This window comes from Tiliqua scincoides, chromosome 1, assembly GCF_035046505.1.
Source record: "Tiliqua scincoides isolate rTilSci1 chromosome 1, rTilSci1.hap2, whole genome shotgun sequence".
NCBI classification, from domain to species: Eukaryota; Metazoa; Chordata; class Lepidosauria; order Squamata; family Scincidae; genus Tiliqua; species Tiliqua scincoides.
In genome coordinates, this window is record NC_089821.1 from 166,404,907 (window position 1) to 166,429,101 (window position 24,195).

The following is a 24,195-nucleotide window of genomic DNA, read 5'->3' on the forward strand; positions in this document are numbered from 1 at the left end:
GAACTGGGCTGCCAAGTGGATGCAACAGTGGAAGGCTGTTCCACTGTCACAGAATGGTTGCCAACAGCATGTGCAGCACTTTTGGGGTGGCCATTTTGTGCACACTGCTGCAAGTTGCAGCAGCACCACACTGTCCTTGCTTGTTGCTGCCACGCACACCAGACCTAGTAAGGCAACAGAGGAACAGGGCAGGGAGGCAGCAGGAGGGAGTGGATCTTGCAGCAATTGCGCACAATGGATCCTATCCCTTCTAACAACCTCATCATCCCTTTTTTATCCTTGGACCTGCACCAGCACTTGAGCTGGCGCAGGTCCAAGGAGACCCACTGTGGAGCAGGAGGCTCATGGAAGGGTATGGGGAAATAATTTCCATTTCCCCTCCAAAGCCTCTCAATCTGCCCCCCCCCCGCACTGGATACAGTGCTTGTCTTTTTGGCCTGGCTGCATCAGTTGGGGTGGGGTGGAGGTTAGGATTGGGCTCTTATCTTAGAATAGTAATTTTCAACCACTGTGCCACTGCATATTGATGTGTCATGAATAGTCTGAGTGTGCCACAGGAGTTTGTGGGGGGGGGTGTCATTTATTAGTAGGGCCATGGGATGTGAGCTTTCACTGGCAGCGTGGTGTGCCATGTTATTAAAAAAAGTGTATCTTGGCAATTTTAGTACCTTGACAGTGTGCCATGAGATGAAAAAGGTTGAAAATAACTGACTTTGACTGGATTTCTATGCCAGCGATTTATTAACATAAGGGAAAGGTTATTCACTGTAAGTGTATTCTTAATAGAGTTGAAATAGTTAGCAAAGTAGGCTAGAAATTGGAGGAATATTGGATGCTGAGAGTATATAACACACTATACAAAATTCATGCACAAAATATGCATATTTTAGAAAAATACTAGTTATTTGAGAATCATTAAATAATGTTTCTAAAATAAATATTCAGACCATATTTATGATGGTAGCATTTTATACGTGATGTCATTCTGTTTAGTTATACCAGTGATTTTCAATCTTTTCCATCTCATGGCACACTGACAAGTCACTAAAATTGTCAAGGCACACCACCAGTTTTTTGACACTTGACAAGGCACACCCATTGACAGCAGGAGCTCACAACCCCCAGTGTCCCTACTAATAAATGTCCCTCCCCCAAACTCTCGTGGCACGCCTGCAGACCATCCACGGCACACCAATGTGCCACAGCACTGTGGTTGAAAATGGCTGAGTTACACTATGAATTACAGATTTTACTTATGAAAGGAAAAGAGAAATATTTTTGAAAACCTTTATGATCTTGTTTGCCAGTAATTGGAAAAATAATTCTTTTCAAGCAGATGGACTGTGTGTATTTATTTCTTTTTTTCTTCTCACAAAAACTATACAGTATATCTGAGTTGGAACAAAACCTGGGCTTTGAAAATAGCTATGTTTATTGATGATAGGTGTTATGATGGCAGACCTTCTATTCTTCATTTACCAAACCTAGGCAATGTTCAGATAAAGTGTAAACATGTGCAGGTGGGGCATTGGTATCCACAAGGGATAATAATAATAATACAGGTATTTCTATACCACCTTTCTTGGTCCTCTGCTTGGGATCTGCTCTTAGACTCCTTCCCCCGTGGATACCAAAAACTATAGATAAGCAAACCTGCTGTTTACAGCCCTTAAACCCAAATAGCCAAAAAGAATGACCAAAAAGGGGGGGGGGAGCCACTTCCAGTCTCCGGAGGGAAACAGAAGTAATGTTTTGAATCTTCTCTGGGCCTCTCAATTCCTTATAAGGCATGAAAATGTCACTTCCTGTTTAACCTTCAGAAAGCCCTCTGAAGGCAACTGGAGCAAAGCTCTGGTCCTCTTCAGAGGGTTCAGGTGCATCCAAGTCTGGCTCAGCATGCATCTGGGGGACCTGTACTCCACCTGTACTCTGATTCAAAGCAACACATGGGGAGCCCCTGCAAAATGCTTTAAAAATTCATCTGTTTGTCAAGGAAGGGACTGAATCCACTCCTTTCCCAGCACCCAAAAACCTTAGAGGTGAGACTGTAAATTCTTTGAAAGGATCTCTACCATCCCAAACTGCTGGTTGGTACAGAGTTATTATGTGCAGCCCCTGTTTACTTATATAGTTCTCGTATCCAGCTGGGGAGATAACACAGATCTTCTTTCTCATGCATAATGCCCTAGATCACAGCAATCTTGTTTGTTTGGCTTGTTTTTGATCAGTGTAAGACCTTTCTCTTCCTCCTTTGAATACTTTAATGTATGTGTTTAGTCTGTTAGCAGATTTCTTCCTGTGCCTGTGTTGTTAAACGCTGTTACAATGCTTTTTGCAAGAGGCTGAAAATGTATTTCTGAAAGTCCTGCATGTCTAACTAGACCGAAGACTCTGTTAGTCCATTGTCTACTTCCAGCTTTTGACAAAGTGTTATGTCTTCCTTTTCTGCTACATCTTTTTTATGAAAAAAAAGTTAAAAATGGGAACTGTATTTGATTTTTGCTTTCAGGTTTCTATCGCGAAAAATGGATCTATGTTCATAAAGAAAGTACCAGAGAAGTAAGTGTTATGTGCTAAGATATCTTTTGTGGCTTGTAATCATCCATTGAATTAAACTATGTGGGAGGACATATTTTACACAATATTTGCTTATTGTGCAGATTGTCATCAGCTGGTCTTGCACGTTGATGGGAAAGGGGAATGTAGATGTCTAGGCTACAATGTAGCAAATTTCAGGCAGTTGAAATCTTTCAGTCCTCCTTAGTGGGTGTATGCTATCATGGTTACACTGTGGACAAATAGTACATTCAGACACCTTCCCTGTGTGGGCATGTGAATCTAGTCTAAGTGTGGAAGACAGGCCACTGGTTAATGAGGGACAATGTGCATTAAAGCTTTTGCTGCCTCTGAAATAGCAACTTCATCTGGCTTCTTCCATGCCTCTTCTATATATGCTAAATGCTTGGTAGGGGCCCAGTCCTGGATGTGAACTGTAGAGACTTGTAATGCTTACTTCAAGGAAGAAGTGAGCATTAAGAATCAAAAGTGTTATCCACGTAACATCTGAGCAGGAGAATCATTTCTGGCTCTCGTCTTCTCCCTCCCTTTCCATGAAATCCATTTACTTAAGCATAATCTGTCTAGGTTCCAGTGGTTCTCAAACTTTTAGCAACAAGACCCACTTTTTAGAATGAGAATCTATCAGGACCCACTGGAAGTGACATAATCAAGCAGGAACATTTTTAACAATCTTAGGCTGCAATCCTACTCACATTTACCCAGGAATAAGTCCTGTTTACTATTGTTATTAAAAGCATATACAGAGTAGCCTGTTAAAAGAACAGACCTGTAACATTTCACCAATGCAGTCACATGCCATGGCAGCATCAAGTCTAATATATTGAAAATGAAATACTGATATGAATGGGGACTCACCTGAAATTGGCATGTGACCCACCTAGTAGGTCCCGACCCACAGTTTGAGAAATATTGGTCTAAGTTGTCTGATAGGGACACGAAGCCAGAGGGAAGCAAGAGAGGTAAAGAGACTGCACTTCAAACACTTGGGCGAGGGGTTGTCTACACCTTGCAGAGTCCCTATGAGGCAAGGAGCAGAGGACCTATGAGGTGCAAAGTGGATGTTGCCCCCTCCAAGACATTTCAGGAGTGCATCCTCTACCTACTTACCTTCCTTTCCCCCATGCTTGCCTGTTGCCACTGATCTGACTAGTTGAACCAGATTTATAGATAATGTGGGGGGGATATTTTTTTGCAGGGGATTAAATTTGGATTGACTCTGAAATGAGATGAACTATTTCTGAGGCAATCAAAATTTGACTCCTTCCTAATTTTGTGAGCCAGTCCATTGCAAGTGAGGGAGGGTGTCTAACACTGCTACCTGTCATAAAGCCAGCTTTACGTCCACTGAAGGTAGGTAGGTAGGTGAGTATGAAACAGTAGAGGCTCTGTACTTGAATGGGTGCTACTCTATAGGTTACTACATGCTTGCATATCCCATAGTAATTTTTTGTATGTATTTAACATGTGGCTTCATTTTTTTCTTTTTTCTAAGAGGCATGGATATTGCACTTTGGGAGAAGCCTTTAATCGCTTAGATTTTTCAAGTGCAATTCAAGACATCAGAAGATTCAATTATGTGGTTAAAGTAAGATGTTTGTTCTTATGCTCTGTGACTCAAATGAATTTCATGTACTGTAAGACCAATTTATTTATTTTTCACATTTTTATACCACCCTTCCTCCAAAGAGCTCAGGGCGGTGTACACAGCTGCTTCCCTCCTTTTGTCCTCACAACAACCCTGTGAGGTAGGTGAGGCAGAGAGAAAGTGACTGGCCCAAGGTCACCCAGGAAGCTTCATGGCTAAGGGGGGATTTGAACCTGGATCTTCCAGGTCAAAGTCCACCTCCCAAACCACTACACCACCCTGGCTCTCTTAACTTGGCTCAATTAACTTGCTGTATGTTAGTCGTCTTTTGAGGAAATTCATCTTTCTCCAGAAAGAAAGCTGTTGACTCAGTTTCTTGATTTGAGTGTTTCTTTGCATGATACTTTTGAGAAAGTTGAACTTGGTGATTGTGTGGTTCTGAATTTATGAATTATGACCAGGAACCACCAGCAGAACTACTTTTGGTCTGATGCAGAGTTTAAAATTCTCTCTCCAACAGCATTCCTTATTTGGTTGGGCAAACCACTTTTGAAATGTGGAGGAATGCTATTTCAAGAGTCAAAAATGTCATTGGGTGCTTATAAAGTAGGTTTTTGAATTCCAGCCTGCGTTTCTTTTATTTCCATTCTATACATCTTTTTTGGACTTCTAAATATATTAGAAATGTCAGATTACATGTGGACATCTGTTCAAGCTCCCGTGAAAGTCAAGCGCTTTACTTCTCAACTGGAGGTGACCTTAGCAGCATTTTTTATTCACTAAGGTTAAATAGAACTGTGGGATGATGGATGCATAGGCTTTCCTTTGGTAGACCATAACTAAACAAACCAAGAGAAGGCTGCAAATTTATATACTGTACTTGCTTCATCTTGTAAGTCAGACTGCTTTCTTCTAGCTTTTGCAGTTAATCGCAAAATCCCAGTTGACTTCATTGAGTGGTGCAGCTCAAAAGAATTATTTCAACATCTTGGACAAAATCGTTAGAAAAGGTAAGACTGCAAGACTCCCATTGTATCTGCTTAAGATGATCATGAATAGCCTTTTGTGGTCTTGCTTAATTGTTTATGTTGTGGTTATAACAAGTATAGTAACTGGTGTATTAACCTGAGAATGTATATCCCTCCCTTTAAACGGGCATCATACATGAAATAAACTAAAATTACCTAGCTCCTGTGGCTTGTTGCCAGATTTCCCTAATCAATTGGCAGAGCTAATGTGGTTGTCCCAGGATATTCACAAGCACAGTTTGTATCACTAACTACGTACATTGTCCAAGGAATCCTGCTCCCTGCACCTACTGACAAGGTGTGCCTTCCATGAACCAGCATTAGATATTGCTGCACACAGGGCAAAAATAAGTGAGCATTCCTGTGCCGGAACTTAAGTAATGTAGGTTTGATGTCATAGTTACTTGACTGGATGAATTGAATCCACCTGGCCACTCCACCCTAGCTCTTTGCCTAAACAGATAAGTTTGGCTACCAACTCAATGAAGCGTAGGTACTCCAGCCAGGGAAGAATTATTCAAATCTAGCATTTGGCTGTTTGATGATGGCATTTCAACAAAAGATAAATCCTGCTACAGGATGTGTCCCAGCTGCTCTTAGATGCTGGACTTGCACAGGAGTTTCTGGGGCAGGGTTAGAAATATTCAGAAACTTAGAAAAATAGGCAAAGAGCAGGGCATTCATCACAGCTGCTGCAGTAGTTGTGTGCACTGATTAAATTATGTTCAAGGTTCCTGCCAACTCTAACATTCTATGATGATGTTTCAATAGAATAAAAAGTTGGTGTGATTATAGAAATGCAGCGCACTCATATGTATTTGTGCATATTAAATTGTTCCTTCAAGTTCTAGAAGACCAGTACAACCCACGTCTGATCAAAGACCTCCTTCAGGATCTAAGTTCTACGCTTTGTGTATTAATGAGTGAGGGGAAGTCGGTATTGGTAGGGAACATAAACATTTGGATTTGCCGACTGGAAACTATACTTTTATGGCAGCAGCAGCTCAATAATCTTCAGATGCCCAAGGTATATCTGTCTCTTATGTCTGTATAAAGGATTATATGAATAACTTAAAAAAAATAAAAGTTATGGAACTCTTTTCCTCTAAAGCAGTGGTTTCAAACTGGTGGGCTGCAACCCACCACCCACAGAAGCACTGTACCTGCCCCTTTAAGGGGGGGAGAAGGCAGCAATGTGATCCTCAGGATCATGATACTGCTGGGGATGGGAAGGGTTTTTTACTTACTGGCAGTCAGCACCAGAGTTGGGGGGGGCGGGGGTGTCTGAGGTTCTTCAGGCCTTTCCACGCTTCCAAACATGTAAAAAGAAAAAACCAGGCCACTTTCAGTTTCACAGTGAAAACTGGAAGTGCCAGTTTTCATTTTTTTTACATGTTTAGAAGCACAGAGAGGCCTGCAGAGGACTCCCCCCCCCCCGATCCTCCAGGATTCCTGGGGATTGCTTGCTGGCATAGTCCCTCCCCCCCTCCCCACTCCCTTGTAGGAGTTTAGGAAGCAGTGTTCTAAAGGCCTTGCTGGGCCCTGTCTTGTAGAGCAGCTATAAGATGGCATTAAGCGGCACCTCTATAAAATATGGAGCAAGTGTTATGAACTAACTGTGACTGGCTACAATATGATGACTAAGGGTTCCATCCTATTCAACTTTCCAGTGCTGATGCAGCCATGCCAGTGGTGCATGTGCTGCATTCTGTGGTAGGAGGGCAGTCACAGAGGCCTCCTCAAGGTAAGGGTAAGCCACCCCTTACCTTGTGGCTGCACTGCAACCACATCAATGCTGGAAGTTTTGGATAGAATTGGGCCTTAAATTGTCAATATGTGTGCCCAGTGTTGGGCTGGTTTTCAGAATATCCTGCTATGTTAACTTGCTTTTCATTAGGTCCTAGATATTCCTTGGTATTTAAAACTTTGCAGACTTATTGCAGCTGTAGAAATATCTATTTTGTCGTACCTTTTAGTTGCTTCTTGGAACATGCTTTGAGGTACAGGTTTGATGGCCATGATCCTAGAGAGGCTCTTAAGCCTGCTTAAATGTCTTTGTGCGTACAGAGGGTGTCCCTAGTTTTTTTTCTTACTCCTCCCCCAAATGGAGTTGGCAGTTTTAAGAGCAGAGTGTCGGGCAGTGCAGAGAAGGTAGGCTGTTCTTGGAAAAGAGCCTTGTTCAACCTCTTCTTCCATGTGGTGCTTGTTGTGAACTTGCTGTGGCTCCTCAATCATACCCATTGCTGTTACTATTTTCATCTTAAGTCACAGTATAATATTACATTATTTTAAACATTACTTAAATGCTACGTATTAGTCCACCAAAGTATGCAGATAATTGCAGCCATAATGTTAGAACTTGGCACAAATTTGTGAAGTACAGCAAACTATAGATATTGACCTAGTATTGTTCAACAGAAACTGATCTCTTATCTGTTTACTTAGAAGTATAGGTGATGCCTTTGTATCCGCGGACAATATGTTCTGGACCCCCAATACCGAAAAATGTGGATAATTAAAAATGCAGTTTTCAGCCCAACTGAGCTCCAAACGCGCCCGGGCCTTTCTGAACCTTGGCGAGGCTGCATGGCCACCACAGGCGGCTTCTCCAAGGCTCGGAATGCTGCGTGGAGAGACTTTAATTACACTTTTCAGTGAAAACCAAAAGTTGCGCTAAAATAGGCCCAGGTGGCATTTTGAACCTCAGAGAGGCTTTGCACAGTACCGTACTGAGGCTCAGAAAATCTCCTAGACCTGAGCAGAACAAGGTTCTGGTCACATCTGGGTGGTCTGCAGGGGGACTGATTTGAGGGTCCAGCATCCAGGGGTAAGACAAATCTGCAGATGCCAGATCTGTGGATAAAGAAGCACTACCTGTATGAAATAAATAGGGCACAGCAGTGTTCAGTAAACTGTTTCTGATAGGAAAGTTTATTCAAGGAATGGAACAGACATGTGAGTGCCAGAATATCACTTGGAATTTAGTACCGTGGGTTTTACTCCCAAGCTAGTATGCCTAGGATTGAAGCTGCAGTCTTGAAATTACTAAAACAAGTTAGATTTTTATACCTCTGGGGAGAGGGATAATGACCAGTTTAAAAAATAATTAAGAAATTACTAATGATTGTTAACTTGCTTTTCAGCAAGTCAACAATGGACTTACACTCAGTGATCTTCCTTTACATATGCTGAACAATATCTTATATAGATTCTCAGATGGTTGGGACATTATTACTTTGGGCCAAGTAACTCCCACGTTGTATATGCTCAGTGAAGACAGACAGTTATGGAAAAAACTCTGTCAATACCATTTTGCTGAAAAGCAGGTAAGGGGAACTACATTTGTTTCTGTATAGGAGGATTCTGAAACTGTAGGCAGAAATGAAGGAGAACACAAGTAGAAGAGACTCTTAAATCAGTGTGATCCTGCAGGACAGACACATTCATGCCCAAGCACAGGAAAAAGCACCTGTCAAAACTATTAGTAAGAATATTTATATTCTGCTTTTCAACAATGACAAAAAATTGTAAAGCAGGTTACATGGCAGAATAAATTGTGGGGGGCGGGGTGGTGAAGTCCCTTGGAAAGTGCATGCTTCTCTCATAGAAATTACACAGTACTTCCTCTGATTTCCACGGAACTTGCTTGCAGTTAAGTGGGATTTAGGATCCTAGCCATACGCCTAGTCTGAAGCATAAATCTCTCTGAATTCAGTTGGATGTACTCCATAACAAACAGGCACAATGTTACAAGTAGCTTTGATCTGCTCAGATGTAGAGTGCAGCAAGCTATAAATTTTAGCCTAGAATTTAGCAAATCCATATTGCAAAATATTCGTACAAACAGGGAGAGCTTTCAGTAACTGTTTTGGACTCTCTGTTCTCAGACTCTTTGCTTATCTGCCGATTGAAGTGGCTTTGTAACTTTCGAATGTTACATTTGTGTTCAGTTCTGTAGGCACCTCATTTTGTCAGAAAAAGGTCATATTGACTGGAAGCTGATGTACTTTGCACTTCAGAAATGTTATCCTGTAAAGGAGCAATATGGAGACACCTTGCATTTCTGTCGTCACTGCAGCATTCTCTTCTGGAAGGTAAGTTTTTTTTTTTTTTTTTGTTTTTTTAAGTGAGCACTTCAGGTTAGAAGGTATTCAGCTGTTGGTTGTGGAAAACCTTGCTTGGGGGAGAAGTATTGTGTGTAGTGTCCCTTCACATACTAACTAGACAGTCACTGGTTCAAAGTTAGAACATTTCAGATTCACATTCCAGATTCACAAGTTCAACTTTGCTTTGTTCAGTAGTAGAAGAAAAATTACATTATGAGCATTCCTTATGCTATCTGGGGGGACATTCAGAAGATGATGTTAAAAGCCATGCTGGATGTACTAGATCAGTGTACTAGATCATTGTTTCTCAACCAGTTGTATGAAGTGATATGGCACAGAACAAAGGTTGAGAAACACTGGACTAGCTGTGTCTGCAAACAAATGCTGGAGTGCTACAATAGTGGATTGTTTTTCCCCACTCTAAAGGGGAATTTACATGGACAGCTGAACTTTGGAAAGAGGTCTATAAATGTTACCAGCCCAGAAGAAGTCTCACTAGCCTGCATGCGTACACACCTCTCCTTGTGACCTCAAAAGCAGAGCAGCAGTAAAATTCTAGCTTCTCATTATGTATGTTACTTGTCTCTCATGACCAGACAAATGGCTGTTGTTGGCAAACTATGAGGGAGAGATGTGGGCTCCAGATGCCTTGAAGCTTGCAATCTGCCATCTGTGAATTCCTCATTGGACCCCAGCATTCATATTTTGGCACATCTAGTAATATCCAGAGCTGCTCTTGTTTTTTGTACAAGAGGCCTTATCCGGCTCTTGCTTCACTCTGAGAGCAGTGTTTTGGATGCTCACGGTATTACAAAAACTGCCTTCTTCACAAAGAGTGATGAGACATGATAGTGCAAGAGAAATTTGGAAACCATTGTAGGCATTGTGTATGAAAATGCCCAGAGAGGCTCTTGAAAAGAAGATTGAATAGGTAATAAGAGAAGTAGTTGCATTGGTTGAGATAGGGCTCCCATTGTTTTTGAAAAGATTCAAAGTTACTTTACAATAACTTTAACTTATTTTACACAAGCTTACTTGGAAGTGAGCATCACTGATTTTTCAGCAAGACTTGCTTCTAAGTAATGTGGAATTGCTTTCCAAGAAAGGTTTTGTAAGCCTACCAATGAGAAAAGCATTTTGGTGTAAAATGAAGGTGACTTATACTGTAACTAAATTTGATAGAGTTGTAGAAAAGACTATTAAATTGCTTTGGATTCTGTCTGAAAGAAAAATGGAGTATGTTTTTAAAATATTCTCTTTATCTTCTAAACTGGTCTCTTCACTATATCACAGTGCTGTGCAACAAATTTGATATTTCACAGTAGGACACTAATTCTGAATTTTTTAAGGGGAAATATTCAGCCAAGGAAACTGTTTAGATAGAAATACTCTGGAAAGCAATTAAAACAGTGTACTGAACTTTGTTACTCTTTGTCATTCTGTCCAATATAATCTCCCTTTCTTTTACTTTACTGCCCTCCTTCCTGCTTCCTCCTTCATGACCTCAAAAGGACTACCACCTTGCTTTGTTACTCAAGGTACTTCATGTGCTTTTCATCCTGGCTTTCTTCTATATCCATGCTGCATACATGAAGTAAATAAGATGCTCCCTTTCAAACGTAATGTCACACTCCTGAATGTGTTGCTATAATACCTGCTGATGTTATAGAGTGGGTCTTATTGCCATCAAATGCTGCTTTTGAGTGTGTCTATTTTTTCTTTAAAGAACCTACGTGCTGCCAGAGGTAAGCAAAAGCAGCTTCTAGATCACCCCCTCTTAAGTGATCAGGAAAAATCCTATCACAATAGTAGTATTTGTCATAAGATGATACCTCTCAAAAGGATGTTACTATATTTTTCTCTTACCAAAATTCATGATGGATTCTGATCCCTCCTGCTGCTCAGTAGACCAGATTTTATAAGATACAAAGACTTGTACGGATGCTATACATTCTGTACAGCTCTGTAAAAACATGCTCTGCAACATTTTATATATCACAGTGATTGTTTCGGTAGGAATTGCTTGGAAAAAACACATTACAAATTGCACTGTGTTTTCCAAAAAATTATAATTCTGATCTGTAAAAGATCAAATGGAAATGGAAGGGAACTATGTGATCTGAGTGGAAACTGAGAGTTCTGTCTGTTCCTATTAATTTCATGAGAAGAAATGATTCTCAACTTAGATGCCTTTTAACATTGCTTCTGCCCATAATCTGTTGACCAGAAATCCCTTTCATTATTATTGGTCTACAATTGTTTCTTAACTTAATAGTCATACATGGGCAATAGGAAGGCAAATGTTCTGTCACCATAGACCAGTGTTTCTCAAATTTGGGTGGGAACCCACTAGGTGGGTTGCGAGCTGATCTCCGGTGGGTCCCCATTCATTTCAATGTGTATTTTATTTCTAATATACCATACTACCATGGCGTGTGATGGCATTTGTGAAAATTAACATTTCCTAGACTACGATGTATATGCTTTTAACGATGATAGTCAATGGGGCTTACTCCTGGGTAAGTGTGGGTAGGATTGCAGCCTTTGGAATGTTTGGGGCATTTTTTTAAACAGATCAGCAACTGCTTGGGAGGGTTAGGAGGGTTTATTTATTTTAAATAAATTTTTAAACTTATCGTGAATTTTTAATTTACTTGATTTGATTTTGTTGTGTGCGGGGTGGCTGTAAAAATTTTCCTGCTCGATGATGTCACTTCTGGCCATGACATCACTTCCAGGTTAATGACATCCAGTGGGTCTCAACAGATTTTCATTCTAAAAATTGGGCCCTGTTGCTAAAACATTTGAGAACCACTGCCATAGACCAACCTATCCTTTCTAACGCACAGTGACTGGGTTCAGATATAGCACAAAACCTTGATTCTTATAGCTATAACGTCTTCATGAACATGAGCCTGCCCACAAATTCTGGTTGGGCTGGAGACCAACAAACCATAATTTGAAACTGCAGTTTTAACCAATGTGTTAACGGTGGTTTCATGTTGTATCTGAATTTGCAGACCACTGCATAGCTATCCACAGTTAGCAGCACAATCCTATCTTGCTCTGGAACGGCAGACCAGGAGGCCTGCGCTGTATCCAGCGCAAGATAAGGGCCCAAAGTGGCTCAGCTGGAGGTAAGGGGAAACTCTTCCCCTTACCCCTGGGTAAGTCACGACAACCCCAATGGGTCTCCTCACACTTGCACCACCTCCAGAGGTGACATAAGTCCAAAGAGAGCGGAGCAACCCTCCCTGCCAGAGTTGACACAGGCTGGATTCAGCCTCCGTGGGCCAGCACACATCTCTGTGCTGGCCCAGCCAACTCTTGAGGAGGTGCAAACATGCATGTTTGTGACCATCCTAGGCTGGCACAAGGGACTTGCACCGGCCCAAGGTGCACTTAGGTTTGTGCCCTAAGACTGTTGCTCTGCCACAGGAGGCTATTCAGGCAGTGTGCTTATGAAGTTGAGTTCTGAGAACATGGGTAGCAAATACAATCACTTCTACTTCATAGTGTGCTAGTTGTACTTCTAGAAGCTCATACCAAGTTGTGGGTTCTTTGCTATAGTAAAAGCCAGCCATTTTCAACCACTGTGCCATTGCAAATCGGTGTGCTGCGAGTGGTCCATAGGTGCGCCACAGGAATTTGGGGGAAAGGTCATTTATTAGTACAGCCAATAGGGGATAAAAGCCCCACACAGGCAATATGATGTGCCTTGTCAATTGTCAAAAATGTTATGGTGTGCCTTGACAATTTTAGTGCCTTGTCGGTGTGCTGTGAGATGAAAAAGGTTGAAAATCGCTGGTATAAACCGTGACCTCATGTTATGCAACTTGGTATGTTGCAAGCTTAGGCTCAATGCAGAAAACTGTCTTGAGGAGCAAGTAACTCTTGATTTCAGCTCTCTCCTGCAGATTTTCTAATAGAAAGGGAAATGTGTCTGACCGTGTTTTTACTTAACAATTCCTTCTTGGTCCTAGTTACAAAAATCAGCTAGTAAGTCATTGATGGACAACCTTTAACACAAGAATGCCACTATCAAGCTCGAAGTGTGTGAAAATCAGTCTAGTGCTCAGTACGGCACATACATAGCTTCTTGTGCCTCTAGGGTTTTTACCTCTCCTGAGCTTGATATGATGAGAAGACAGCAATGTAATATGGAAGAAGCTGGCAGGACCATAGGCCCTAATCAAAGTGGGGTATAGATCTTTGTTAAAAAAAAACAACCAGGCCCTTCTGCTCTTGTGCAGATGTGCCACATACATTTCTGATGCTTTTGTCATTTACAACTCCTGTGCCTGCCATCACTTGGGAAACCCATACATTAAACCCTTGCATGATTAAAAGCAGTGCATCAAGCAACCTTTTATTCACTTACCCTTTCATGCTGCCTAACATTCTGCTACTAAATATAGGCGGTCTTAGTGATGAGTAGGGAAAAGGCTAATTTCTGCTGCCCCATCCTTACAGAGGCTATAGCTACAACTGAAGTGCTAGAATGAAATCTGCATGTTTCTATCCAGCTGTACCTTGAAGCCTTATGATGTTAGTGTATATTACATTGTAGAATATTTGGAGCCTGGACGAAGACCACTGCATTAAAAGTGTTGCCAAATTATGCAAGGGGTAGAAGTAATTTGTTTAATTTTAATTTAATTTGTTTTAACCTTGTTGTAAGCCGCCTTGAGTCCCTCCAGGGAGAAAGGCGGGGTAGAAATAAAGTTGTTAATAATAATAATAATAAAGTATGGATGTGGCTCAAGAATGCAGAACAGAGTATGAATAGTTTGGAAGACAAAATATTTCTATGTATGTTATGCAGTTATGGCTTTATTGTGAAGAAAGTTATTTGCCAGGGGAATTCTGTTTGATCACAGCTGTGTACAACACAAACAAGAACTGCAATATTTGGAGATAGCTGAATGAGGAGTGCTTTACCTCACTAGGCAGTCAAATCATGCTTGTCAGTGGTTCCTGAGGAAACTAGAGGAGGTGGATGAAGTCTGTAGCGCTTCTGCATAATACAGATTATATTTGACATGCTTTAGGCCAGTGGTTGTCATGGAAATAGCATGTTTCACAATTATATTGAAGCCTCGGCAAGAAAATAATTGCACTTGTTATGTGGTTATGGTTGTAGGCAGTGAAATTTTCCTTCAGCTTTTGATGTTCAGAAAGACAAAGCTGAAGGAAAGCTTGCACGTGTGACATGATTGTCTTTGTAAACAGTGCAATTATTTGAGTTGTATACAAATGTAAACCTGTGTAAATGTATTTTTAAGTGTATCAGACGATTGAAAGGGGACAGTGATTGTCAAGCTCTAAGCATATATGTTCCAAATTAAAGAATGGATGGGTGTTCCCTCCCACCCCCCACTTTTGTACAGAAACACAAAGCTTTTCAGCTAAGTTGTTTTATATGATAAAACTACCGTCTTGGTTAGAGTGTGTTGGTTTAGTTTTTTGTTTTAAGCATGACTTGAGGCATTTGGTTGTGTTTTGCTTAACTACTTGATTAAAGAGAACTGTCCAGGACTAGGGCATCGTGATGAAGTGAAAGAACAGGGCGAAAAAGCTCTTAAGACTCTGCATGGGGAAAGAAGCAGAGGAAAAAAAGACAGTGACCTTCTCGTGAGTGGCACTTGGGCAAGTTGTCAGGTTGAAGGTGGACAGCAAGTTTTGTTAACCCTGACAGGATACCAAGTGCTAATTGAGTGGAATGTACACATGGTGGTGGGGGGGGGGGGTTCCGTTGCTAGAGTTTTCAGAAACAAACTTTGCTTTCATAATGGCCTTGTAAAGTTTAAGTGTCAAAAATTCTAAATCTCTAACCGGAAGGTGGTGCAGAGATTTCCTCCATTTGCTTCATTCTACCTACAACATTGCATTCTTGGTTAGAATGTAGACTCTGAGGCATTGAGAAACTGAGGTAAAAGTTAGGAGGAGGAAAAAACTGTTCTTCAGCTGTCACTACAACTGACAACCCCGTTGATAAAAATAGACTTGACAATGAATATTGTTACAAAGATGGGGGGGGGGAGTCAAAATGAGAATACTGTACTTTGAAGTGTGTGACAACACTCCAGTCCAGGTTGAAGGTGGTATAGGTTACTCTGCAGTCCTGAAGCAAACAAAAAGAATAGTGTGGAAATGTTGAATTTTGTGTGGTTTTGTTTAAGTCAAAATTTCTAAAGCTCAGATTTTCCCTGCCTGTTTTGTGATGGGGCAGCAACACAGTGCTTTCTTTCAGACCCCTTAGTATTACTCTTCATTGTCCTATGCTAAACATTCAGCAATTTGCTGATCCCTCACATAAAGAGTTGAGGATGTTAAATCCTACCTAATGCACCAGGCTGACAGGTAGTGCTTACTGGGAACAATTTATAGAGTGTGCACGCCCACATTTTACCAGTCATACTCATATGGATTTGAAGCAGATAGTGTCCATGGAGATGTTCCATAGGGAATGTTCTGGAATATCTGAATTGCTCTCCAAACTGCTGATTGCTTCTGCTGCTGGTTACTACCTGCATCAATAGATCATAATGCTTTCATAGGCAAGGATTAATAACTCTTTTACTGCCTTTTGGGTAGATTAAGTACCTGCTTATTTTGTAGCAACTAAACCTAGAGACTTATGAATTGCTGTATGGCTACCACTGTGGTACTCAATCTGTTCCTGAGGGCTGGAAGTGACATCCTTAAACAGGAAGTGGCCAGAAATATTAACTATATTAAATATATAAACTACATTAATATTAATTATATTAATCATATCATTAATTAAATGCAAAATGAATTAAATGATCTTAAAAATATATTAATACACAGCAATATACATGCTTTATAAATGATCAGCTGCTGATCACTGTTGGAGACAGGATGCTGGAGTAGGTAGATTTTGTCTGGTCCAGGAGGACTCTTTTTTTAAACTTTGTAAGCATACCAATAGAATTGTTTTATCAAATGAACTTTGTGAACAACCAGTCTGACCAACATTACACACACACACCCCTGTGGACCCCAATCCAACAAGTCATTTCTCCCATCCTCCTTGGATAGGATTGAACCCTTTATTAATTTAATGAAATTAAATTTTTCCAGCAGCTGGTGGGGAAAACAAAATTAGACCATGAAAATATATCAGAGCTGATAAGGGTTTGGTTAGGAAGCTGATTTGTCTCCTATACTAGGAGATGCACAGCTCAAGCCTGTGCATGTCTACTCAGAAGTAAGTCCCATTAGAGTCAATGGAGCTTACTCCCAGGAAAGTGATAGGATTGGGCTGGCCATCAATGGCTGTTAAGTGTTCCCTTCAAATAGCAAGATTCATCACTTTAAAAATACAGCCTTTCCTCTTCAGTCAAACAAGATTAATAAATCACTTTAAAAACAGTACCCTTTTTCTGCTCCTGGCCAAGTAAAGTGTGTGCTTGTCTCTCCCCTCCCCCTTTGCCAACTGCATGGAAGCAACTTTAAGAGTCCTGATGACTGATAACATAGGAAGCGTTTTATTTGGGAAGGGGGAGGAAAGCGGGAAGATTTGGAGATTGAAAGGGGGGAGTGGAAGAGGAAGGGGGTTGAAAAGAGAGATTTCACTTTGATGAGAAAGGATCCCAGGCTGGGAACTAGGAACCAACCAGACAAGGATCAGCGAGAGTTAAGGACTGCAAGCCCAGCATGCTTGGAAGAGGGCGAGGCGGCAGCAGCCACTCTCGAAGCTGAGTAACTCCTTCTGCTTTATAAAAAGCGCAGATGACAGGCAGAAGACAGGCTCATATTCTGCCCTGGGGTGTGACTGTATCGCTGTGGGAGGACATCCCGCGCCTCTCCTTTGAGTTCCTGATGCCACCCTAAAGAGCTGCACTTCACAGTTTGAATAACTCTGGGCTATTGCATTGGCTGGAGCTCCAGGAGTTACTTGGTCCTTGATTCTTTGTTTTTTAAAAATAAAACCACAAGTTCTTGAATAAAATGCACTATTTCTCAGTGCTGCTTCAATATAATATCACCTAATTAAGTTACTACTTTTGGAGCAATACATAATTGTCTGTCTTTTACAGAGATGAAATTTCATTTTACATGCCTTAGTTACATCTTGATTAAACTGTTGCAATATGTGCTATGTGGAGCTGCCTTTGGAAAGTGTTTGGAAACTAGTTGGTCCAGTATGTTGTAGTCAGATTGTTGACTGACTGGAGCCAGATATTAGTGTTATTCACGTGCCTAAAAACGTCTCTGGCTTCTGATCTACCAGACCCCTTTCAAAGTTTGTGTCCAGTATAGCAAAAGGATTACCATGCTCTATATGAACTTAGCTGGATACCGATACCTGCTGAAGGGCATGTTTCATCTGTTTCTGATGTGCCTTAGTTTGGGATGCAGAAGAGGGCCTTCTCTGTGACCTGCTGCAGGGGCTGATCCAGTGTTTGTGTTTGGGAGAGGACCATGAGCACTCCTTAACTGAAATGATTTTGTAACTAAAACAAGAAAAAATATTAATCATAAGTTAAACTAAGTTTGGAGTTGGAACTTACATAGAACAATATAGATATAATCCCAAATAACAATTCATATAATCATGAGCCTGTCCCTTCTTGCTGCATGACCTGGACAGTGCAGGCCAGAAAGACTCCAGGCAAGGTCAACCAGGTGAGGTAGACCTGGGCTCCAGGTGGAAGTTGTGCTTTGCGGAGCCAGGACTCTGGAGCCCGGATCTGCCTGCCAGGAAGACCTGGGCTCCTGCCCAGAATTGGAATGCTGGGCCCAGATCTTCCCATGCAGTAGTCCTGAGCTCCAGGTAGAAATGCTTTGCAGGACCAGGACTTTAGAGCCCAGATCTACTTGTTGGATATACCTGGGCTCCCATTCTGACTCTGCCCTCTGGAGCCACATCTTTCAGATGGGTAGACCTGGGCTCATGGCGGGTGCCCCATCCCAGCGGGCGTGACAGTTTTGAGGGGGCCATGCTCTCCCTTGGATCCACCCATGCCCTGTTGTGACATTCTCCATAAGAAGGTCTCCCTCTCCCCTGCTTTAGCAACCTGTCCACCATGCAGAACTTTTCCTTGAAGAACTTTATTGTGGCTTTAAATTTGTTGGTGTAGCTACTGCTATTGTTTTGGTTGGTTCTGCTGGTTTATCTGCTGTTTTGGGATATCGTTATTGTTATAGTATCGTTTATTATCATTATTTGTATTTAATGATTTTGTCCATTTTTTGTTAGTCATTTTTGTTGTGAAAAAGCAGGGTTTAAATACTACAGGAAATCAAAAATAACTTTTTAAACGGAGAGTAACTTTGCCCTTCATTTCTTTAGGATACAGGACATCCTTGCACAGCCAACGATCCCAACAACTGCTTCATGCCAGTATCTCCCCAGCACTTCATAGACCTCTTCAAATTCTAAATGCCATTTTTGTTTGGTTGTATCTTTGTGGTTTGCCCCTCCCCTGCATAGTCATGCAGTACATGTATAATGCTTTTTGTGCAATATTTCACTTAATGTGCTTAGCAGTTAAAAAGAGGTGAAATGGGACCAAAAGGGCAGAATGTTGACAAGAGCATTCTGTGAGATGATCAGTTTGTAGAAGAAAACCATATTTGGCAAGCAAGTTGTATCATGGGGTGGGGAACAAGAGAACATCTATAAGACCAGCTTTGGGGTTTTAGTGAGATATTGAAACTTAATCCATCAGTCATTAATATTTTGTTGGGCTGCAATGAGTTTTGGGTTGAAAAGAGCAGGAAGTTTCATTGAGGTAACTAAAATCAATTTGCTGATTTTGATCCTTGTCTTAATTTTCCTTTTTCACATTTGATTCCAAGCATATACAGTTTGCATGTCCTGTAACTATTCAGACAATACGCTTTGCACTTCCCTGTATCTATCTTGTTGACTGAGTGTTGCCCATCATTGAAACATAGTTTTTCATACCCCTTGTGCTGCAGAAGAAGCCAACTCCATGTAAATAAATTATGCAGATTATTTATTTTCTTAAAAAATATTTTATTAATGATGTCAAACCTATCTAACCCTGTTCCAAATAATGTGAGCTGCTTGATCATTGGCTGCTAGAACATAGCAGATTTCTTGGATGGACCCTCTCATTTTTATTTTCTAGTTCTGCTCTTAGTCTTGCTGCCACCAGACTTCTGGGGGGGGGGGGAATTGTGCTGAGATTCTTTCTAACAAAAAATGTAAAAATTATGTCATCCAGCTTCTGATACAGAAGTGCTACATGGTACTAACTGAGGCTGCTGTGGAAGCTCCTAGGAACATGATGTGATAGTGACTGGAATTCTCTTGGAAGCAGGTATCTCTTCCTGCAGAAAAGGATGAAGGTCTGAGATTATGTTGGCACTAGGAAAACTCAAGATCAAAATGTTTCCTGAAAGTCTTAACCAATTCAATCTAATGTAGTGAATGGATGAATAAAAGCTTCACATTGTATACCACAGTGTGTCTTCAATCTAGTTTTATACACAAATAAATAAATCATGTGTTTGCCTAACTGGTATTTGTTTTTATATTGACTCCTTACAAACACAGTCTGTGATCCTAACTGTATTTTACTAAAGGAAATCCTGTTGCTTTCAATGTTTATGTGCAAGTACATGTGCTTCAGATTGCATCTATAACTATTGTATACTGGTTCATTAAAGGAGCTGTAGAGCGGAGCAGCAGCAGGTGGAGGGATGCTCATTTTTTTTCCTTCTACTCTGCTCTAAATAGTCCCTTTCTCTGGTATTTTTTCTTTGGGAGAGAGAAGAGACTTCAGGTTTGTTGCATGCATTTTCATGTAATGATTAGCCGAACCCTAAAACCATTGGGTAAGTTCATAGAACAAGCAAGGTTTGAACTGGGAACAAGGTCTGATTCATGACTCTGCTTTGGCAACAAATAAAACATGTGGGATGGTCTAAGCTCAAACAGCTTTGCATAAAATACACATTAAGAGGGAAATGGAAACCAACAGTTATTTATCAGAACTACAGTGCTCTGAATTTGTTCAGGCCTGATGTTGAATGGCACATTCGTGCTTTACCAAGAAAGAATGTGGACCTTGGAAGGAATGACAAAACCAGTCGTTTGACTCATTAGAGCAGGAGTTCTCAGGCATTGTTACTGCACCCCCTGAAAACAATACATAAATTTGCGAGACCCTTCCCCATATTACAGTGAGTTGCGACATATTATTTGAGAACCTCTGAAGGTCTTTCCCAGTGTTTCTCAACATTTGACCCGCACCAAACCACTTCGCATTGACAGTCTATTGGAAGTACCACTGGGCGTAGCTGATGATGTCACTGCTAATACTGGAGTGGGAGGGCAGACGTACTGCAACACACACTGATAAGAGGCTCAGGGCAGGCTATTTTGAGTGCACAAAAAGCACATGCTGGAGCTCTGTTGGCCAAACCAAGTCGCCTACCACAGTTCGTTGCATTGCTGGTGTTACTGCCAGGCAGCAGGGATATGGGGATCTCATGAGTACCACCGGGCACCACATCAAGTACCATCTGTGGTACAAGTACCACTGGTTGAGAAACACTAGTCTATGGAGCTCAGTATTGCCTGCACTTCCTGGCAGCAGTTTTCCAGAGTCTTCACCAGCTCTGCCTGGACTGTCCAGAGATTAAACCTAGTTCTTCAGAGCTGTGTGAGCTGCCACCCCCCCCCCCCCCAACACCAGCTTCACTTTGTCAACCTCTGCATTATAGGATCAGCGGTTCTCATTGACTCCAGGGCAAAATATTGATTGGGGGGGAACTACTATTTTGTACATGAGGAATAGTTATGCAGTTTTATATATTGTGCTAACACTGGCCAGTGAATGAGTCTAACTGAAGCATTTCCCAAGTTAACATCTTGCTGTAATGCAAGATTCCTAGACCTTGCGGTAGTTAAACTTAGCTTTTCAAAGTTACTTAAAATGAGTATTGTGCATTGGAAAGAAACAGTACATAGAACTGATGGTGTGATGGGATTAGATGCTCTGTGCAGTTGCCATAGTTTATCATGTAATGCCTAATTCAGTGGTTTTCAACTTTTTTTGTGCAGTGATCCTATTCAATAACATATGAGATTGGGGACCTATTGCGGATCCTGCCCTGGGACCCATTCCTCCCACTCCTGTTGCTGCGCCCACCCCAACCCCTGCCAACCCTATTTGCCCCTACCACTTTTATCTTACACAACCCTGTGAGGTAGCAGCCTGAGGAAGGCTGGCCTTAGGAGCTGTGGGGCAAGAAAGTGAGTAAAGGCTGTGCAGGATAACAGGAACTCCGTTTTGATGAGGCACCATCATTATTGGATTGGATCCAAACCCTCTCTTGCATAGGCTTTGAAAGGTTGCCATGACCCCCCCCCCCAATGAGGCTTTACAACTCCTTAGGGTTGTACCCTTCAACCCAGAACACTGGCCTAATTTATTATGGTTTCTTTCCTAAGGTGTGTGCCTGACAGGAAGCTTGTGAGGGCAAATTTTGCTACTGCTGCCTTGGCACAGCAAGCTTTTGTGCCCCTTGAAAATTCACTCAGAAGGGTCATGCAATTCCTTCCCCCCCCCCTTCCAGAACCAGACTGCATGAGGAACAGAGTGGTGCAGAATTGAGTAGTGAAAATTGCCTCCGCATGTGTCCAGAAATGCCTTCTGTTTGTAGAAGAAAACCGTAGGATACAAGTCTTGCTTTTCAACCAAGATTGGGTCCTAAAATGGCTTGCAGTTAAAATAAAACTAGGGATATGTTGGACAAAATATGCAAAATATTTTGCAATGCAAAATATGTTGGCATTTTTTCTAGCCCCTGAAGGTTGATGATGCAGTCCAAATGTTAGGCTTTTTCCCCTGTGGCGTTGCTAGGGGGTGCCGGCTGCATCGGGTGACACCCAGGGCGTGACACAATTACTGGCCAGAATTTTTAAAATCTTGGTATTTTCAAATAATACCATCATGTTATATATCGATTGATGTGTAGTTTCATGCAGAATGCAATGAAACAAACCATGTTGAAATTATTCTATCAAGTTATAGCCAAAAAGGGTGGGGCCATGGTACATCATCAAGCCCATTGCCCATTGTGCGGCCCTGCCCACTGCATGGGAGTTAATCCATCATAGGGGTGATGCAACCCCTAATGATGTCATTTCTTTTCCCCTCTAAAGAGCAAGGGATAGGAGAGTTACTTGTATACTCATAGAGCGATTGATGGTTTGTTACAAGCTAGAATTACAGATCTCCCACTGCAAAGTTGTTCCCCGGAGACAAGTGTCCTTTTGGCCAATTGTTCATGCTGTGGGGGTTTCTTTATAACTTCAGTTCTGTTTTGTGGGGAAAGGGATGCTGAATCATATATACCAACACTTTATGTTTTTACTTTTGACAGTGCTGGGGACATAACTCTTGGTTGCTATCCAATGACTAAATGATGTTCACCACCTAGATTTCTTTGTTGCCCTGTTTTCGTCAATTACTAAACAAAATCTCTCTCACCTGGAACTAAAACAAGCAGATTGCTTATTCTGCACGCTTCCATTCTGAAGCTAGTTGCAGATATTTCTGGCAGAGTCAGGCTGCCTCACATAGAGAGCCACAACAGTGATTGTGATTGATCATCTTAACTGAGGTCATCTAGTTGCTGCACAAGACCCTACTATTTGACTGCCCTCAGTAATGACCAGCACACTGTGACCTGCTACTGACAGATGTCTGCATAACCAAAAGGTGAAAGAGGGTGATTACCTGTTAATTTCCTTTTCATCCCCAACCATAAATGCTTGCCTGATTTTAAGATGCTTTTTATTGTTCCTGCAAGGTAGTTGCATGAAGGGTTTTTTGCCGGTGGGATGGAGGGAGGGATAGTGCCAAAACTGGAGAGTGGCTTGAGGATGCATCGCTCTCTGCCCTAGCATCCCATTTGTGCTTGGGGCATGGAGAGCATTTGACAGGAGGCTGCCTGTAAAACTTGGAAAATATGACTAAGTAGGAGAGGGTTCAAGGTCTGTAAGGATCAAGTGGTTGAGAGTTCTGGGTAGAAACCACAATTTTGACTGAGTCTGGAATGTGTAGTGTTCCATAATTGTTATCCCACAATTTTTCTATATCTAAGGACCACTATAAAAAAATAGGCACATTTGGATGGTGTTTTGGTATTATCTTCATCCGCAGTTAATGCAGACCAGTAGGTAATGTCTGACTTCCTTTGGTTTCAATCATTTTCCAGAAGAAAAAACACAGCTTGGGTTCTGATGTGACATCCAAGTGACAGTAGAAATTGCTGAAGTTATTTCACCCTGCATGGCTTTAACTGTTCCTTCCAAGAAGGATATACTGCAGTCAAATTGGGAAGGAAAATGACTCCGTATTCTCTGCAATGCTCCGGAAGCAGTTATATTTGTTGCTTCTAGACTGCAGATGGTAACCAAGTGCTGTAAATAAAGTGCAAGGGCCAGATTGAGTGCTCAGGCTTGCAGTCTAAGGGCTAAAGTACACATGATGATGTTGGGGATATTTAATCTTTTATCTCTGCTCTGCTTGCCCATTGAAAATCCCTCTGAATGACTCTTTAACTCTAAAAATGCTGTTTCCTACAATGACACTTTTTGAGTTAAATAGCTGCTTTTAGGACCTGGCTCCCAAGGTTAAGAGCATTCTCCTTGCCCATCTTCTCCTTTACCCACCTACTTCACTGTTGTTTTGGCAGAAATAACAAGAGGGAAGTGCTCTATCCCCTCCTCTCTGGTGCCTAGCACACCACTAGAGCATTTGTGTGAAGGGACACTGGAGAAGGGAGAATCGTCTGCCTCCCCTACTCCCCAAACAATAATAAAGGCAAGTGAGGAGATTTGGAGAAAGGCATGTTGGTGGGTGGACTGAAGGGCCCTAAAATC

General features: G+C 41.6%; 1 protein-coding gene across 3 annotated transcripts in view; it reads left to right on the forward strand.

Annotated features, from left to right (window-relative positions):
- The window catches only part of FBXO25 (F-box protein 25), a 35,859-nt gene extending 16,058 nt beyond the window's left edge, over positions 1-19,801 (forward strand). For 2 of the 3 annotated variants that reach the window (XM_066640352.1, XM_066640360.1), the window contains exons 4-11: positions 2,510-2,559; positions 4,073-4,165; positions 5,082-5,175; positions 6,039-6,220; positions 8,337-8,519; positions 9,144-9,287; positions 10,811-10,837; positions 18,622-19,801. In XM_066640352.1, the coding sequence (XP_066496449.1) occupies positions 2,510-2,559; positions 4,073-4,165; positions 5,082-5,175; positions 6,039-6,220; positions 8,337-8,519; positions 9,144-9,287; positions 10,811-10,837; positions 18,622-18,711 (863 nt within the window). In that variant the 3' untranslated portion in view covers positions 18,712-19,801. The remainder of the gene's footprint in view (positions 1-2,509; positions 2,560-4,072; positions 4,166-5,081; positions 5,176-6,038; positions 6,221-8,336; positions 8,520-9,143; positions 9,288-10,810; positions 10,838-18,621) is intronic. The other variant, XM_066640369.1, reaches the window with a different exon arrangement.
- The last annotated feature ends 4,394 nt before the right edge of the window (positions 19,802-24,195 follow it).